The sequence below is a fragment of the Bombus vancouverensis genome, chromosome 5 (assembly GCF_051014615.1).
Source record: "Bombus vancouverensis nearcticus chromosome 5, iyBomVanc1_principal, whole genome shotgun sequence".
In the NCBI taxonomy this organism is placed as follows: domain Eukaryota; kingdom Metazoa; phylum Arthropoda; class Insecta; order Hymenoptera; family Apidae; genus Bombus; species Bombus vancouverensis.
Window position 1 is genome coordinate 15,379,804 of NC_134915.1, and position 17,670 is coordinate 15,397,473.

Genomic DNA, 17,670 nt, shown 5'->3' on the forward strand with positions numbered 1-17,670 from the left:
ATTCTTGTTACAAAATATACAGAGTATAATTACAGAAATGTATATTTTCATATATACATTATGATGTTATAGAATTATTTGACTCCTAATAATTTTTCTCATGTCATCAGTAACAGCAAACATGGGCCCATGTCCAGGTATTATAAGATTTGCCAAATCTACTACATGAGATCGCATAAGTGATTGAGTTTTTTGTAATTCTATAGTTCCTAACTCTTTCCAAATCGATGGATCTGATATATCTTCCTTTTTTTCAAATAAATCTCCTGTAAAATATATAACAATATAGAAATGTACATAAACCATTTATAATGCTACGAAGTTCATTTTAAAAAATAAAACCTGTAATAGCAAAACATGTAGATCTCCCAGAAACTGTAGTTTCAACTAAAACTGTAACATCATCCGGTGTATGTCCAGGGGTTGCTATAACTTTAACTTCTGGGCAAATTTTATATCCTGTGTAATATATTTTAGTAATTATAATTTTTATTTATTAATTTTACATTATTGATATAAGTTTATTGTAAAATATGTTCTAAAAACATCACCGTCTTTAAAATTTTTATTGAAAAATAGTTCACCACGGTGAACACAAGTTCCAATTATATGTTCCGCATTTACGAAAAGATTATTATTTCCTATATGATCGGCATGACTATGAGTGCATACGACATAATCAATTTTTTCAGGTGTAATATTATGTTTAAAAAGTGCTGAAATAAAATTTTCTTTTAAGTGCTTCGACAAAATTTGGAAACGTCAGATAAACAGTAACACCTTGTATTATTTTTTCTCGGTCCCAAGCTGTCATAGTATCAACGATAATATTCTTCGATGCCTTTATTAATGTACAAGAACAATTGGCTTTCATTATTTCATTGCCAAGTTTTGTAGAATAACCATTAAATAATACAATAACCTCGGCCATTTCTTTAATTAAATTTAGAAGAGTGCTTTTACGCTTTAGATCTTATTTCTCTGTAATTCTATGTTACAATATATATTGTATATTCTACACAAATAAATGTAATCTATTGCAGTATTATTAAATGGAAAAATTATACAAGTTTGCTTGAATTAGCAAATACATTACATTAGTGGTTATGTTCTTAATATATATGCCGGATCAAAACATACTTGTTCATATTTGTATCGATATCATAAAATATAACATTTAAGATGAAACTGGTAATTATAATTATTTTAATATTTTAATATAATAGCATATTTATGAAGATTAAATTTAATTTATGAAGATTATTTTTACTAATCTTTTCCCAAATGTTTTAGTTATAAATATTTCTCAACCTAATTAAAACTATTCAAATATTATATCTATTAATTTTTATTAATTAGATGTGTTTTTATAATAGATGCATTTAAAATATATTCATTATATTTATAGTATTGTTTATCGAGTGAACCAACAAAACCATGTTTGGTTCTAAGTTTCAAAGGAATTACTTTAATGTTAGATTGCGGCTTAAATATGCAATCTGTACTACATTTCATGCCAATGCCTATGGTTCCCAGCACCAAATTTAATTCTTTACCTTTGTGGCTTCCACGTGATAATCATCAAGATTGGCAAATAGAAGGGGTTTGCATATAATCACATATTTTTTAAAATTTTATACTTCATATATAATATATAATAATATGTATTATACATTCAATCTTGTAGGAACTAAAAGAATGTTGCGGCAGAGTATTTGTAGATTCGACCCCTGAATTTTCTCCACCTTTGGAGAAAATAGTAGACTTTTCAGAAATTGATGCCATTTTGATATCAAATTATACTTGTATGTTGGCTCTGCCATTTATAACAGAGGACACTGGTTTCAAAGGCATTATTTATGCTACGGAACCAACATTACAAATTGGACGATTCTTTATGGAGGAACTAGTAGAATTCATTGAACAAACTCCGAAAGCTACATTAGCCAAACATTGGAAGGAAATGTTACATGTATTACCTCCTCCATTAGCTGATGCTCTTAAGCCAAAATCTTGGAAACATATATATTCGATATCAGCAGTTAATACTTCTTTATCATATATCCAAACAGTTGGATATGATCAAAAATTGGCAAGTTAGCATAATGTTAATAAGAATATTTATATAATTTAATGTTATTTATAAATCCTTTACTTCTCATAGGATATATATGGTGCATTAACAGTCACTCCTATAAGCTCCGGATATTGTTTGGGTAGCAGTAATTGGTTAATTTCATGTGACCATGAAAAGGTTGCATTTGTAAGTGGATCCTCAACATTGACAACACATCCTCGGCCTATGGAACAAGCTACTTTGAAACATGCTAATATGTTAATATTAACTGGTTTAACTCAAACACCTACTGCAAATCCAGATACTATGCTTGGAGAACTGTGTATGACTGTTGGTAGGTAGAATTTTATTATATTGTATATACTTTATTTAACATTTAAATAATTTAGTATATTGTATGTTGAAATTCAACTTTGTAGCTATAACACTCAGAACTGGCGGATGTGTTTTAATACCGTGTTATCCATCTGGAGTTGTATATGATTTATTTGAATGCCTTAGTACTCATTTGGATAAGTCTGGTTTTTCACAAGTTCCTTTATTTTTTATATCACCAGTAGCTGAAACATCTTTAGCATATTCAAATATTTTAGCTGAATGGTATGTTTTAAATTAAATAAATAAGTATCAGGACTATTTAAATTATTTATTTTAAAATTATTGCAGGTTGTCAACAAATAAACAAAATAAAGTTTATCTTCCTGAGGAACCATTTCCACATGCTTTTCTTGTTAAAAATGCCAGATTAAAACATTTTACATCTATATATGCTGAAGGTTTTAGTTCTGATTATAGACAACCTTGTGTTGTCTTTTGTGGTCATCCCAGTCTTAGATTTGGAGATGCAGTTCATTTTGTTCAGTTATGGGGTAGTAATCCACAACATACCATAATTTTCACAGGTATATTTATTGTTATATATTATATTAAATATAATTTATAATATATTGCAATACATTATTCGTCATATATATATATGATTATTATTATGACGTGATTTGTAAAAAATTTTATAGACAATAATTATCATTTCAGAACCAGATTTTCCATATTTAGATGCTTTGGCACCATTTCAACCATTAGCTATGAAAGCAGTGCATTGTCCAATTGACACATCTCTTAATTTTACTCAAGCTAATAAATTAATTAGGGATTTGAAACCAGAACATTTAGTTATACCTGAGTGTTATACACAACCACCAATAACTGCTCCACATAGAACAGATCTTGTTATAGAACCTGTAGGGGTAAGTGTATTTTTTTAATGATGTGTTATATGTAGATTATTTCATTTAATTATTAACTTATTTTACATTTAAGGAAAAACCTTTAATCACTTTCAAAAGAGGTGAAGTTATAAAATTGCCTTTAAAAAGAAAGAAAGGACGGGTGTTTATTGAGCCTGAATTAGCTGGAAATATAATTCCTAATGAAATTCGTCCTGGTTTAAGTCTTGCCTCTGTTACTGGTGAACTGGAAGTTAAGGATAACGTATACACAATAAAAGTATGTATTATTAAAATGAAATTTAATAAGTATATAATTGAAAAACATGTTTCATTGACCACAAACTTTGTTATTAGAGCATTGAAGATAGACCTAGTGGAAAACGTAAAGCGTCTTCTAGTTCACCTGCACCAATTAAGGAAGAAGTTCTTAAAGAAAGAAAACATGAGTATGGCAATTTGGATCCACAAGAACTCCTTCAAAAGCTTAATCAAGAAGGTATTCAAGGAGCCAAGTTACAACATAGTCCAACTGCAACCAGTATTCATTTAGTAAGAATTTATTAAATACTTCCTCCTTAAAATATAAAATCTTCTTTTATTTATTCTTATTTTACTGTTCATGTTTACAGCAAGATGAAGATACTTTGATTCAAATAGGGGATAATTCGACACATATATTTTGTAACGGTGATCAAAAGATTAGGAGACGATTAAGGACTATTATTATGCAATGCCTTAAGAGATTTTAAAATAAGAAGTAAATACTATTATTCTTTTATATAATTACAATTTTATTATAATTTAGTTTTATTTATAAGTGACTTATATAGCACACAGAATAATATTCATCCTAAGTACTTTCGATTAATCATAAGCTACAAAGATATATGTTAATATATCTTCTTGCCTTTATCTTGCATATATAGGATGTGAAACTTAATGTGTTACAAAATAATATTTCAGAGGCTACAAAAGGTACGCGAAATCTTACGATCGTATAACGATCATTTTAAATATTTATATTTGTTTGACTCATTTACTAATGATTAAAATAATCATATATACATAATTATATATATAGTATTGAGAAAATAGAATGAAAATAGCAAGCGCTGTCATAGCATAGGACAATAAAATCCTTGGTATAAAATAGTTTCAGTTATCTTATAATGCAATAATTACATTCAACGGTTACAATTAAAAACTTCGCACTTACTGTTGTAATATTTTGTAACAAAGCAAGCATTACATCTTATATATACATATATACATACACGTTGATCTATACATAATCTTTACAAATACAATAGTTAAGAGTATGGCAGTATTACATAATTTATTTCATTTATATCTTTTCATGCCATAAAATACTTGAGTGAATTCATTAAAAATCTTACGCAAAAAATGTTACGGAAAAAATATTATAAAATACTATATCATCTTATTCAAAACCATATAACTTATAGTTATATGTAAGACAGAACACATTATTTGAGGGAAAATTTATAGTACTCTATTTTAACAGTGTCTTTTATTTCATACTACTGTGTCCATTTTGTATTTTTGATAAGATACTAATTAAATAATACTATTTAACTAATAAATTAAATAACAATATTTTTATAAAAAAATTTTGTGAGAGTTCGAAATTATATGAATATATTTCACAGATCTAATTAAATATAGAAAAATGGTACAAAAAAGTTATACCATTTGTTAATATTGTTAATATAAGATTATATTAATTTCTATGCTTTATAAATATACTTCCTAAAATTACTGCACTATTTTTGCTACATTCTGAATGCAAAACGAATTTTAGTATTTATTTCAACACATTTTATAGTATCTATATTATCACTTAACTAATGAAAAATTAATCTACATGTTACAAAATGGCAAATGTAGTATTAATAAAAAATATATGTTATTAATGTTAAATTAGTAACATAAATTAGTAAAGTATTAAAAAAATGTTATTAAGTTATAAATATAAAGAAGTAAAATTTCATTATATTATGTACTGTTAGGTGTGCTTAATTATTAGCATTTTCAAAACATAAGTTCCGGTTTTATATCTTACCACATATATTTTTATGAAGTTTTATATATTGTTCTTGAAATGTAAACATCTGAATTTTTTATATGCATTCAGAATACAGCATACTTAAATCTACTTGCCAGTTGCAAAACCAAATGCTAAACCAGCTACAAAAGATGCAAGGAAAAAGTGAAATTCTGTAGGTTTAAAGGAGGTATCACCAGTTATAGAGTGGTACCAACGGCGTGTATGAGATTCACCATTTTTCAATAATTGTTCAGCTTTGTCTAGCTTTCTATCAACGTATCTCTCGACCTGAAACAATAGAATTTGTTACTAATATAATTTATTTAATTTTTAAACAATTAATAACATATTTATAGAATGTTATATATAAATTTGTACAAAGTATTGATATTTCAACTTCCAAAACAAAAATTTTTTCATGATATATACGAAAAGAAAATAAAATTCCAATTAATCAAATTTAAATTATTGTATTTATTGTTCGATATAACTAACTCTTTACAATGTATTTGCTATGATATGTTTGCTATTTTTTTTCACAAGAGTTAATGCATAAATTTGCATATATGCTTGAATAATCAATAATTAAAATATAATGGTTAGAAAATGTGTAAAAACTTCTTAATGCATGCACATTATCTCAGAAGTGTTAGATTATAATTACATATACATGAAATACAATGCTACAAAAATCCATGCTATAATAAACTTATATATTAAAAAATTGAAATAAAAATAGCCTTTTAAGATTTAAACAATCTTACTAATTTAAATAATAATAGGTGTTTCTTTGGTTTTTAAATACCAATGATCATGGTGAAAATGATAGAAATAATATCTAATATACAATGTCAATATTGTAAGTAATAAATATATAATGTTCGTTTATGTTTCTGTACACGACTAATAGCTTCACATTCAGGATGCTAAACCAATAATGAAACCACCAATGAAGCTTGTTGCCACAAGTGAATTGTATCGACACCATGTTCCTACCTATAAATAATATTAACATTATATTTATATATAGTGACATATTAAATATTTTGAACCTATAAAAATTGTAATATATATATTAGGAATTTTACCTTGTCCATAAGTCTTGGCCCTTCACCTGTTACCTTCTCTTCTACTTTATCTGATAGTTTCTCAGCTTTCTTTTGAATTTTATCCCAATTAATTTTGATGTATCCTTGATGTGCTGCAATCTGTAATATTATAATTCCACCACCAACTGCACATGCAGCAATTTTTCCAACTTTCATTGTTACAAAACCAGTCAACCTATACAAAGTATTTATATAAAGTTAGATACTTTTGTTATTGAGCTTTTTCTTTGCATGTAATTATATCGAACAAAAAGTATTCTAGATATTTAAAATTATCTTTCTTCAGTTATTATCTTTTTTTAATTTTAACTGTAAATAACTTAGATATATAATGAAGTTGAGAAGTTTTAATACATTTTTGATATATCTATAACACCCACCATCCTGACGTTGTACCGATAATGATTTGTTTGGTGGCAGATTTTTTGCTCACATCTCCTAAGATTTTATCTATTATGCTTTTTGTTTCCTTTGAAATATCTAAGCTACATTCTCCTTTGTTCGCATCATCTTTATTTTTCTTTGTTACTGGAAGATTCATCTTCACACTGAAAAAATATATCAATATAAATTTCTCACTACAATATAGCAATTTTAAAATATATGGACTATTGTAAACTTTTAATATACATGATTTTTTTTATTTAAAAATATTATTTTTTGTCAATTATTATATTCCTTCTTTATATTGCTAGATATCCTTGATATCACTTTATTTTACAAATTACTACGCAAATAACTATGTATGAACGCTATTTTCACGTCTTTAAATAACACTATTAGTCTTTCTTCGACTATTCGTCAGAATAAAAATATATCGATGACTGCATTATTCAAAAATTGCAATAATGAATGTCAATGAACGATAAATTATTACTTATTTCGAATCAACACGTTATATCATACAACGTGTAGGTAGAATATCAAAAATAGAAACAAAACATTTCGAAATACAGTGAAAAACGAGAACTGTCTACCGTTTAAATAATTTTGTTGCTCCTGACTTGATTTTTTTCTTGTACACTTTGGACATGATATATTTCAGATGTGTCCTTAAATTACATAATATTTCATAGCGGTTAGTATTTACATATGCAAGGCTCACCTAATTTCTTCGTTTACCGAAGTATTTAAATAAAATTAATGCCTTTGAGCTTAGATCAATGTGACAAAATTTCTGGTACTCTGCAACGATCGTTCGAGTTCAAAAAGTGACGAAGACGTTAAAACAGCGAAATCACGAAGTAACCGTCTATAATATTTGATATTTTAATAATATAAAAATGTATGAATTGATATGCCATATTGTGAATTAAAGGATTAAGGATTAAAAAGATAAATAATATTAATTAGAATAATTTTAATCTAAAATAATTTTTTTAATTATTCGAATCTTAGAGTGATTTCTTAGAAAAATCGAAAATCTAAGTAGTAGATTTTATCAGATTTTACAAATAATAAAAGTTCGATCAATTTATTATTCATTACTTATTTCTTGTTAGGTTTGGTTCCTAACCTTTATATATTCATTATAATAAATTAAATTTATTATTGTATTGTGGATTTTTATACATTTATAGAAAACTTGAAGGCATAAATTTGCGCAGAATGCACATAACACGAAAAAAAGTATAAAATATCCAAAATATAGTGCTTTCTATAAAGGTAAAATAATTTTCTAGTACGATTTTCTTTTTTAATTATATTTTCAGAAATATGCATTTGCATAAAAATTTGCGGTCTCGCAATATCAATGACTTGATAAACTCGAATTATATTTTATGGTTAACAAGTTGAGAATTAAACAAGTTTCCATATGCATCAGAATATATAGGTCAAATTGTTTAACTTTTCGCGCGCTTTTGAGACGTTTAGGAGAATAATGTTCTTTGGTACCGGAATTACATGTCGACGTGAACCATGATAATGGCCTTCTGTCGCGTGATTCGCCATCCTGATTTAACCTGATCGCCGCTTTTAAAAACTTATCGTCCCGATGAGGTGACGAGGTGTCGAGAGTATAAACTGCGAAAACTCTCGGATTTTCGTAGAAAGCGGCCCGTTCTAAGTGCAAACATGTGTCCTTTCTGTTTTTAATGAGTATATTTACCGAGCACGAAAATGGCCCAGGATACTGACGATATCAACTTGACCCCTCAAGAATTACAGATATTATCTGAATTAGACAGGTGATTTTGAAGTGAATAAAATCTATTCTAATAAAACTCATTTTGACCTCTTACTTTGCTTTATATCAATCGTAGTTTCCTCGCTCTTCTATCAAAATATAACCTAAAAGTTTGTTTGACAGAATAGGCGCGTAATTTGATCGGTTCATTTGTAAGCGCTTTGTTCCCCACTGACATCCTTTTCCATGCGTTTGAATACAACAAATATGATTAAAATGTCATTGTGTTTTTATAATTCATAATGTATTTGTTCGTAATCTCTAATATATTGGCTGACACATGAAAATGTGTTTATAACGTTATATAAACGAAAGTATTAATGTGAGCTACTTGTTTATGTGTACTTTGTTAAAAATTTACTATAAAGCAACAATAAATAATGTGCAGTGTCGTTTGTGCTTATATAAGAGGTTCTTATTATAATTTTTTAATTAACCAATGTATTTTTTCAATATGTGTGCAGTCGACAATTTGGGTTTTTGAAATTAAACTCACCGGAGCAAACAAAGAAAAAAGCTTTAGTTGTTCGTGCGATTAAATATCTAGAAAGGATGCTAGTCCAAGCACAAGCTGAAAAGCAACGTAGAAAAGCAGATAGTACAAAAATGAATCCTGATGAATTAAAGGACGATGACGAAGACAAAGGAATTAGTATCGATCCTAAAACATATTGTAAACTAGGGCATTTTCACTTACTTTTAGAAGATTATAGTAAAGGTAATTAATTGTTTGTGATAAGTTTTTATTGCTTTTCATTTACAATATTTTACATTTCTTTTAATTTCAACAGCCATGTCGGCATATCAAAAATTTTACTCCTTAAAAGGGGACTATTGGAAAGATGCTTCATTTTTATATGGTCAAGGGCTTGTTTACTACCACTTCAATGCTTTTCAATGGTAAGTGATAGTGACATAACTTTTTCATTCAGTAGTATATTGTTTCATAATTGTTTTCTATTATTCTGCATGTTTGTGTTTTCTTGTACATACATAATATTTCATTCTGCTTCTTCGCGATTATTTTACGTTGAATAAGATAAATGAAGAATATTTTCAATTTGAATATGTGGTTTAAAGCTTTCAAATACAATATAGTAATAATTTTATGCAGAAGAATATTTGCTAGGAATAATAAGTATATTAAAATACTTTGGAAATACGTAATTTATATCTGCGTTAATATCACCATTTTTTATGATGACTAAAATCACCAAAATCGTAGTAACCCGTTATTAGAAAGAAACCACAAAGTGTTTATTTAAACTAGTGCTTTGAAATGGGAGAAGAAAATATGAATAAAAATCTCTACAGAAAAATGTTGTAATCTCTCATGAGAGTTGTTCACCTTGAAAAGGGGGCGTCGGCCTCTTCTTAGATGTACACATAGAGTTCATCGTTCTCATCTTGTATCCTCTATTTTTTTAATTTCGCGCAAAATCCTGTAGGTAATGTGGTTTTGTTTCTCGATATCGATAAAGTAGAACGGTAAAGTTCGATAAGGTAGATTACTTTCGGAAATTATGGAATGAGTTATCAGCAAGCGAATGCAACAACAGGTGTCGCTAATTTCGCTGAAATAGAGCGAAATGTGCCTACGTGTCGAGTTGTTTCATGGGTATGGCGACTAGGAAAGCGCGTGGGGGAAATAATAGGCCAAGTACGTATTTATTTCAATGGCCAGAATGATAATTTTCGCTATTAATGCATTATATTCATAGTTAGTGCACTGAATTACTACATTCGTTATTTCTTATCGCTGAGCAAAGTTATTACAGTTTTTAAAGAATTCTTCGTTATACATTTATGAATTTTCTTAACACATTGTAAGTACGTCTAATTTAGAGAAAATGTAAAACTTGTGCTATGATTAGAGCCTTACATTTTTAGTGAATTTATTTAAAAAATTCTTTTATGGATTTTTCCATCCAAAATTATATCGAGAGTTATCGATTACGGTATGTATCGACCGCTTTGATAAAACTATTCAGGAAATGTAATTTAACTTTAATCGACATCAATTATCCCTGGTATATTCGAATTTCGTTACAAATCATTGCACGCGACTCGTGTGACATTTAGCATTGCCAAATTCAGAAATTGAAACGTTTTCATTAATTCTTCATCAGTTGCTTCAAAATAGCTCGTATGATTGCAGCACCATCAAATATTATCGCTTAATGCGGTTACGTTCATCATTCTTGATTAGCATCCGTGTCAGCGACCAGGTCAAAAGTTCGGTTGTCATATTACTATACTAATGAGAGTTCGCGTTATAAAAATCAAAGATGTGTCAAAAATATAAAAATTTGATATTTTAAATCAATTACGTTTTAGCTCAAATCAAATTTAGATTTATCTAACAATTTATCTAAATGAAAATATTGCTTTATTTTTTCTCTTTTTATTTTTGATACTTTGTAAAATATTATTTCAACAGTGTTACGTTATTAATTAATTACACCAATTAGAAATTTGGCGTAAGTAATGTAACTGCAGATATTGTTACTGTTAACTTGACATTTCCTGTCAGGCAATCGGCTTTGTAGACGGTTAGGAGTGGGAATATCGATTTCCTGTTCAACCCTCCTTAACTCGGATGGTGCAAGATTTCCGTGGAACGAAACTCACAGTGAACTCCCTTTCGATCTTTCAGCATTCCACTCGACTACCATATACCATCTAACCGTTACCAATTTCTGTAATTGGCATTGTTTCAAAAGTATTACTTATATAATAATACAGGGTGTCCCTTATAACGTAATACTATTGACTAGAGAATGATTCTACGTGCAAAGAGGAATCGGAAGTACGAAATAAAATCTTTTTGTTCAAGACCTAGTTTTCGAGAAAATCGAATTCGAAAATTTTCCTGGTATACATGTGTATGTGAACTTGGTGAATTAACGGGTGCGAATATAAGTGGAAAATGTAGAATAAAATTTTATCGTTAAAGGTCTCGTTAAAAAAAAAAGTTATTTTATCCTTAAACACGATTGATTTTGATGGTATTCCAAATTTAAATGTAGGAAATTAAACGCTTGTAAAAGTTGCATCCTTTTCTTTTTCTATTTCTCTAGAAACATCAAACGACGATAATGTTATTTAAATTGGATATTAAAGATTGAGTTTCACTGCAATTCATTAAACTCATATTATGTAGGAAAGGATTCTGTTCTGACAGTAAAAGTACAACTCGTTAAAAAATTACTTGGTCGAGTAATGCTTTTTCATTTATCCTCTGATTAACGGGAAAGCTGCTGCGGATTTCACGCTGTTCATTTTCAATATATTTGCCGCCATGAGTCACACGTTTTCACAGTAATCTGTATTTACGTGTTAATTGGACATATTTCTTTTTACTAACACACATTTATTCCCATTACGTTTGTACATACAGTTTCTCGTTATTCTTATCCAGCATCATATGATCGTTTCTAAAATACAAATCTTTTTTGTTTTTGTCGCGTGAGTCATTCAGCAACCTAACCAAATTTCCACAAAATTTATGATTATTCTATCGCTATTCGTATCGATAATAAATTATACTATGTTTAAGCTTTATAGACTGGAGATTTATATTTCATCTAAAAAAAAAAAGTTCAGCAGAAAATATTCTGTTTACAGAGAAAGAATTGGATAGGAAATTGTAAGTTTTATTTTATAGAGGATTTTATAGGGAAATATACGTCTACGCTTAATAGTTCTATTTCTTTCTTGTCTTACATCTGCGGGTCAGTTGGTAACCTTGAAACGTCAAAACAAATGCATAATCTTAGCGTAGAGTAATAGTGATTTTAATTTTAGTACAATTTATAGTAATATAGTACAAAATAGTAATCTTCGGATTTAAATTTTTCGAAAATGCATCTTTGCCCATGAAAATTTGACCAGCCCTGTTCTAATAAATGCTAGGCATAGCGTGTGACAAAAGAATGAAGTTATAATTTCTCGTGCAACGTTGTCTGGAAGGAATGACCATATTGTGACGTACAAGGGTAATATCTTTCGTCTTTATCCTATTCGATAAACCGCAGACTTATTCAGTGAGTGAAATTGAATGGAAAATCCTCTCTGCACGGATGCGTGAGGCGGTTTCCTTGGATATATTGGGTTTCAAAGCGTCCGTTCAGGTGTGCAAAGTAGGAAGTACGTAACAGCAATTATTTGTAGTCCACGTGAATGAAAAGACAATTACATGCGCGTATTCGCCATGTTCGTCAAAACAAAAAAAACCTTCGTCAAACACGTCCGACTCCCTTCTCCGACTCTGTGTCTCACCGATACTATTCGTAAAAAAGTCAGAATCTCCGATACGATAGATAGAATGTTTATGCATATTTCTACGAAAGGGAACCTAAATAGAAATTTTTTTTCATGAATCATACGTCGTAATAAATATTATTCTGCATTGGTGTTTTCCACATTTTCGCGTATTATGCGCGCGTCGCAAATTCTTGAACTCTCGAATTCCCCCCCCCCCCCCAAAAAAAAGAAAAAATACATAAATGAACGGTAATAAAATCGAGAAACGTCAAACACAAAGAAAAATTAGTAGAAGGATACGTCACGAAAATAAAAGTGTATTTCGTAATATGTAGCCTTGGATTTTGATCTTTTTCTCTCGAATTAACCCGTTTCTTCTAATCTTTTTTAATTCGCCTGCTTTTGTATCGTAAATTCTATGGAGATTCGTTCGTTTTTGCGTTAGCTTTCACTCACCCTGCGAATGGTAACAGTAAATAGAACTGCAAGGTAGTGTGCTCGGTAACTAAAGAAACTGGAAACGGGTCGCTCGATACCGCCGCGCTCTTGATAATTTTGTGTTTTGTTTGGAATGGTAAAAATTATAAATCTCGTTGAATAATTAAATCTCGGTGGATGTTGCATTTTTATTATATACGCGAAACGAATGATCGTTACGGCAAGGAATTTTGTCATTTCGAATTACGCGACTGTGCATTCGAATTAGAAATAAACAAAGAAACGAAAGCAGATTTCTCTCTGTGATAAATTTCAGAGATACGGCACCGAAAGATTTCAAAGAAAATAGTCGAGTTAAAAAATGTTGTATAGATCCTCGATTATTAATATTTGTCCTACAAAAAAAAAAGAAAGAAAATTAACGCCATATATTTTTTTACATCTGATACCAAAAAATTCAAGAATTTTTAGAGATAACGAGGCAATCGTTCTCTGGATCATTCATTTTCAATTCTTCGTCATTTAATTATATCGTGAAAGAATTAATATGAAGAACAAGAGAAAAAAAGAAGGAGAAAAAGAAATACGTGAACGTATTGATTGCGTAACACGTGGTACTTCATTTTTCATGTTTTCATAATCAAAAATTGAAAGAAATTGGATATATTAATTACATTCGCGTGATAGGTTAGTTGGTTGCAGCGTATGGCACCGCGTTTGCGATCGCGATAATTAGACGAATAGAGCCACGGTTCGTCGATAACAGAAATTACAAAGAGAAAATGGTTTGGCGCACGCTAACTCGCTGAAGTATCGACGGTGAAATGAATATTATGGTTTTTGTACCGTGAAGTTATTTCTTTGTTACCTTACATCACGTGACTGCACAAACAGGATGTTCACTATATGTATTTATAGTATTTTATAGTGCACTGAAGCTGAAACGAGTTATTGCGACTTTCCACCTTGATCCAAACATCTCCTTTAAAGGTAAATCGATATTTATTCTCGAAAATAGCTTAATTTATAACAACGTGTAAATAGCTTTGTAAATTAATTGGCCTGTTTCTACATTTTAAACGATAATCGAAGATAATTAAGTCCTACAGGTGAGCCCTCTTGCGCGGTAATTTAGTAGCTGATATCAATTTTGGATATTATTCGTAGATTTCTTTATTCTTATTGATACTATTGTAATAAATTCGATGTAATAATTCGTTTCACTTGCTAAACTAAACTGTGAACCGAACCGTTGGTAATTATTAAACGCTTCTTTGAAATTTATTAGCACTGACACTAATTATACCGATAATTTGTAACTTGGGAAATTTGACTAACGATATTAGCTCGATTATGCCCTAATTCTTTACACAATGTATCCATTAAATAACTTTATGAAAAACGTTTCAACGCAACGAAACAAAAACGTGCACTCCTATCGAAAGATACCGAACGTAGAATAAAAATTCAAGCTCTCTCGTTGGAAAGTACTAAACACGAAATAAAAGTTCAAGCTCTCGTTGGAAAATACTGTAAACGTTAAATGAAAATTCGAGCTTTCATCGAAAATGATATTAGGTGCAAAAGAAAAAAAAAGAAATAAAAGAAAAGAATTTAATCTATCCACTGAAAAATGCTAAAACCTTTAATCGTAGTACGAATATAAAAAAATGTGTTGCATTTTTAATAGTTCATATAACAATTATACGCGTACGCTTAATTATACCGAATATACCGAAATTAACGCGAAAGATTTTGTTCGCGGCACAGTATAAATTTGTATATTGTGTAGAGTACTTGACTGTCTTTGGTCCGAAGCGAAGGGAGGCTGCAGCAACCCCTTCTGTTCGATCGGCGAGCCTTTTTTTCGTCAACTTTTCACCCTCTGGCATTGAATGGAGCCAAATCTCCCTAAGGGTGATTCACGTGACGCGTGACTCGTCAGTTCGTAATCTCTCGTACGTGTGTAGCTCGCGTATTGTGCATTGTATCGGTGGCTGCAATATTTATAACGGGGCCCGTGGCATTATACAGTCGTCGTCGGTTCTATGCATGCTTCTGTTTTACCATTTATCGATTTTTCTTATTTTCTACGCGCCCGCGGCCCTAACAATCACAGAGGGATACGACGCGGCTACTTTCTTCTATCCTACGAACAGGCTATTTGTATGCGTTTCAGCGTCTTTGAGCGATTGTCTCAGTTTTAATGGTATATGTCGGAAGCAGTCACAGTCAAACGTGAATTATGAGCAAGAGTGTGATAAATGTATGTACTGGGTAGTTTATGGGATGTCAAAATAGGAATACTTAATCATCTCGTACATGAACTTTCTACAATAAAAATCAGAGGTTATGCGCGCGTCCGCGTGCGCGCTCGCACGTAGCAGTTCTAACCCAAATTAAAATTGTGATGGAGGAGTTAACCTTAAAATTAGTTGGAACGACTTTGGTGACGCTAACCGCCATAAGCAATCTATATTTTTTCGGTTACGTGTATCGATGATGGAAAATTAATTTTGGTCGCGGATAACCATTATCGGTAATGATAGAACATTTCTTGGTTACCGTTGATCGTTGTCGATGACGGAACGAATTTTCTTGCTGATTACTTATCGAACATAAGATCGATTTTCTAGCGTTGGCCTATTCTATAATTCGTCCTTTGAAATTCAGCTTCCTCAGGAATCATGCAAAAAATGATGTACAACGAAAAATACTTTCGAATAGGTCGTAGATATATGAAAATCGAATTACAGTGAAAAGAAGATGAATTGAAAGTACATTTAAAAAGAAGCAGAATCCACGTTGCTGTTTTTCTATACAGTGAAATTTCTGCATAATCGTTTCGTTATTAGGTAACTATTTCGAGCACAGTTGGTTGATACAGCAGCCGGGCTGTTTGTCCGCCATGGCAGAGTGGCGTTGAGTCACGTGCAACGCATAGAGATGCGTTGCAGACGATCGATTTTACGGCCTCTCCTTCTACGCACGTGTTCAGCCATGTATAGTCACACATCAAATTGGCGATCGTAACAGTCCTTATCTGTTTCCCGTGGGAGCACGATTCTGCTCTTCTTTTCGTTTTTATAAAATTAACCTTTTAAGCACTCGTTTGATTTAAGTAGAAAAATGAAGATAACATACTTTTTTTTATCTCGCTCCTATTATTACGTAAAAAGTATTTTACTGATATTTCATAAGTGTATGGTGTTTCAAGCTTCTAATTTTGTATTTATGGTAAAAGACGTATAAAACGTATAAAATACGATTATTATTGAGCAGTAGTATGGGACGTGACCTTTTATTGAAATATTAGATAAATATTAGGCAGATGTTGGGATTTTAATTAATATTCATATATACGTATATCTTCTTTTAACGATCATCATGAAATTTTCTCTAACAGCGTGGATATTTCGAAATTACGATAAAAGTTTCATTGATGGTGTATTAGAGATGAATTTCTCAAATTATATTCGAATTCGAGTTAGATAAAATATCGGTTAGCGATTCTCTGTCGTCCATTGTTCCATCGTTTCATCTGGAACATTTTTAGAATGTTAGAATAGAATGGTAATTAAGCTTCTCGTCACTGTCAATTACCTTAGACATTGTCATAGTTAATCTCGTCAGTCATCCATGCAATTATACATTTATCTTCAATCTCCTTATTGTGTAATTCACCGGGTTATTTTGTACTCCTCGTGTCTGACAGCGGAAAAATAAAACGTGGCAGTGTCACGTTAGCATTATAACGAGATCATTTTGCTTTAATATGTTCGTCGTACAATTTTTATGTTATTCCATGATACAATATCTTTTGTGGCTTATGAAATAATAGACGAAAAAACAGAAAAAGATGTCAGCGAAGAGTGAAAATAAAATATACAAATAAAACAATAAGTAAAATTGTTACAAATTTTTTATTAAATATTTTTAGAATTTAATGTGATGATTTGACGAAGAATGAGACTGATAGCTTTTCATTGAAAAAGTCATCTTTGTTATTCTAGCGAATGTCAAAAAATGTTTGAAGGAATATTTTCATTACTAAGATTAATACGATCTTAAGGAATTTTCAATTTTATGCAAATCTCTTCCATAGTATGAATATTCAAGAAGCTTCAAAGAAAGAAGTGTAGCCGTAAAAAACATAAATCGAAGGATATTTGAATACAGATGCCATAAAAGTTCTTCGTGTCAACGAATTTTTGTTACTGAATCATATTTAAAAAATAACGTAAATGATTAATACGTTTTCTTCTCAATATATTTAACTAATAATAATAAATATA

At 30.1% G+C, this 17,670-nt stretch overlaps 4 protein-coding genes across 8 annotated transcripts in view; 2 read left to right on the forward strand and 2 right to left on the reverse strand.

The window, feature by feature from the left end:
• Positions 1 to 17: 17 nt before the first annotated feature.
• LOC117158635 (metallo-beta-lactamase domain-containing protein 1) lies at positions 18 to 931 on the reverse strand. Its single transcript, XM_033337756.2, has 4 exons — positions 781 to 931; positions 552 to 716; positions 343 to 459; positions 18 to 266 (listed from the first exon to the last, which is right to left on the reverse strand). The coding sequence occupies exons 1-4, from the start codon at positions 929 to 931 to the stop codon at positions 67 to 69; spliced, it is 633 nt and encodes a 210-aa protein (XP_033193647.1). The 3' UTR covers positions 18 to 66.
• A 127-nt stretch (positions 932 to 1,058) lies between these two features.
• On the forward strand, positions 1,059 to 6,110 carry IntS9 (integrator complex subunit 9). The gene is made up of 10 exons (XM_033337750.2): positions 1,059 to 1,191; positions 1,409 to 1,603; positions 1,688 to 2,092; positions 2,165 to 2,411; positions 2,497 to 2,677; positions 2,744 to 2,979; positions 3,113 to 3,324; positions 3,398 to 3,583; positions 3,661 to 3,855; positions 3,936 to 6,110. Exons 1-10 carry the CDS (start codon positions 1,183 to 1,185, stop codon positions 4,053 to 4,055), a joined length of 1,986 nt encoding a protein of 661 aa, XP_033193641.1. The 5' UTR covers positions 1,059 to 1,182; the 3' UTR covers positions 4,056 to 6,110.
• LOC117158636 (FUN14 domain-containing protein 1) lies at positions 4,065 to 7,738 on the reverse strand. Of its 4 annotated transcripts, none has more exons than XM_033337758.2 (4): positions 7,589 to 7,738; positions 6,864 to 7,031; positions 6,463 to 6,658; positions 4,065 to 5,662 (listed from the first exon to the last, which is right to left on the reverse strand). In XM_033337758.2, the coding sequence occupies exons 2-4, from the start codon at positions 7,022 to 7,024 to the stop codon at positions 5,480 to 5,482; spliced, it is 540 nt and encodes a 179-aa protein (XP_033193649.1). In that variant the 5' UTR covers positions 7,025 to 7,031; positions 7,589 to 7,738; the 3' UTR covers positions 4,065 to 5,479. The 4 variants fall into 4 exon arrangements, with proteins under 4 accessions (XP_033193649.1, XP_033193648.1, XP_033193651.1 ...); XM_033337757.2 differs by lacking the exon at positions 7,589 to 7,738 and adding an exon at positions 7,461 to 7,585; XM_033337760.2 differs by lacking the exon at positions 7,589 to 7,738 and adding an exon at positions 7,114 to 7,273.
• Positions 7,739 to 8,379: 641 nt separating this feature from the next.
• The window catches only part of Utx (Utx histone demethylase), a 149,523-nt gene continuing 140,232 nt past the window's right edge, over positions 8,380 to 17,670 (forward strand). For both annotated transcript variants that reach the window (XM_033337724.2, XM_076618982.1), the window contains exons 1-3: positions 8,380 to 8,672; positions 9,136 to 9,389; positions 9,463 to 9,571. In XM_033337724.2, the coding sequence (XP_033193615.1) occupies positions 8,605 to 8,672; positions 9,136 to 9,389; positions 9,463 to 9,571 (431 nt within the window). In that variant the 5' untranslated portion in view covers positions 8,380 to 8,604. The remainder of the gene's footprint in view (positions 8,673 to 9,135; positions 9,390 to 9,462; positions 9,572 to 17,670) is intronic.

Bases quoted from the DNA above. Each gene is read 5' to 3' on its own strand.
- IntS9 (XM_033337750.2), top strand. The intron at 2,412-2,496 runs GTAGGTAGAATT...TCAACTTTGTAG, and splicing joins AGAACTGTGTATGACTGTTG to CTATAACACTCAGAACTGGC. The intron at 3,584-3,660 runs GTATGTATTATT...CTTTGTTATTAG, and splicing joins ATAACGTATACACAATAAAA to AGCATTGAAGATAGACCTAG.
- LOC117158635 (XM_033337756.2), bottom strand. From the start codon at position 931: ATGGCCGAGGTTATTGTATTATTTAATGGTTATTCTACAAAACTTGGC. The intron at 717-780 runs GTGTTACTGTTT...ATTTTATTTCAG, and splicing joins CCGAGAAAAAATAATACAAG to CACTTTTTAAACATAATATT. The intron at 267-342 runs GTTTTATTTTTT...TATATTTTACAG, and splicing joins TACATGTTTTGCTATTACAG to GAGATTTATTTGAAAAAAAG.
- LOC117158636 (XM_033337757.2), bottom strand. From the start codon at position 7,516: ATGTCCAAAGTGTACAAGAAAAAAATCAAGTCAGGAGCAACAAAATTA. The intron at 7,032-7,460 runs GTAGACAGTTCT...ATATTTTTTCAG, and splicing joins GCAACAAAATTATTTAAACG to TGTGAAGATGAATCTTCCAG. The intron at 6,659-6,863 runs GTGGGTGTTATA...TACTTTGTATAG, and splicing joins ATCGGTACAACGTCAGGATG to GTTGACTGGTTTTGTAACAA.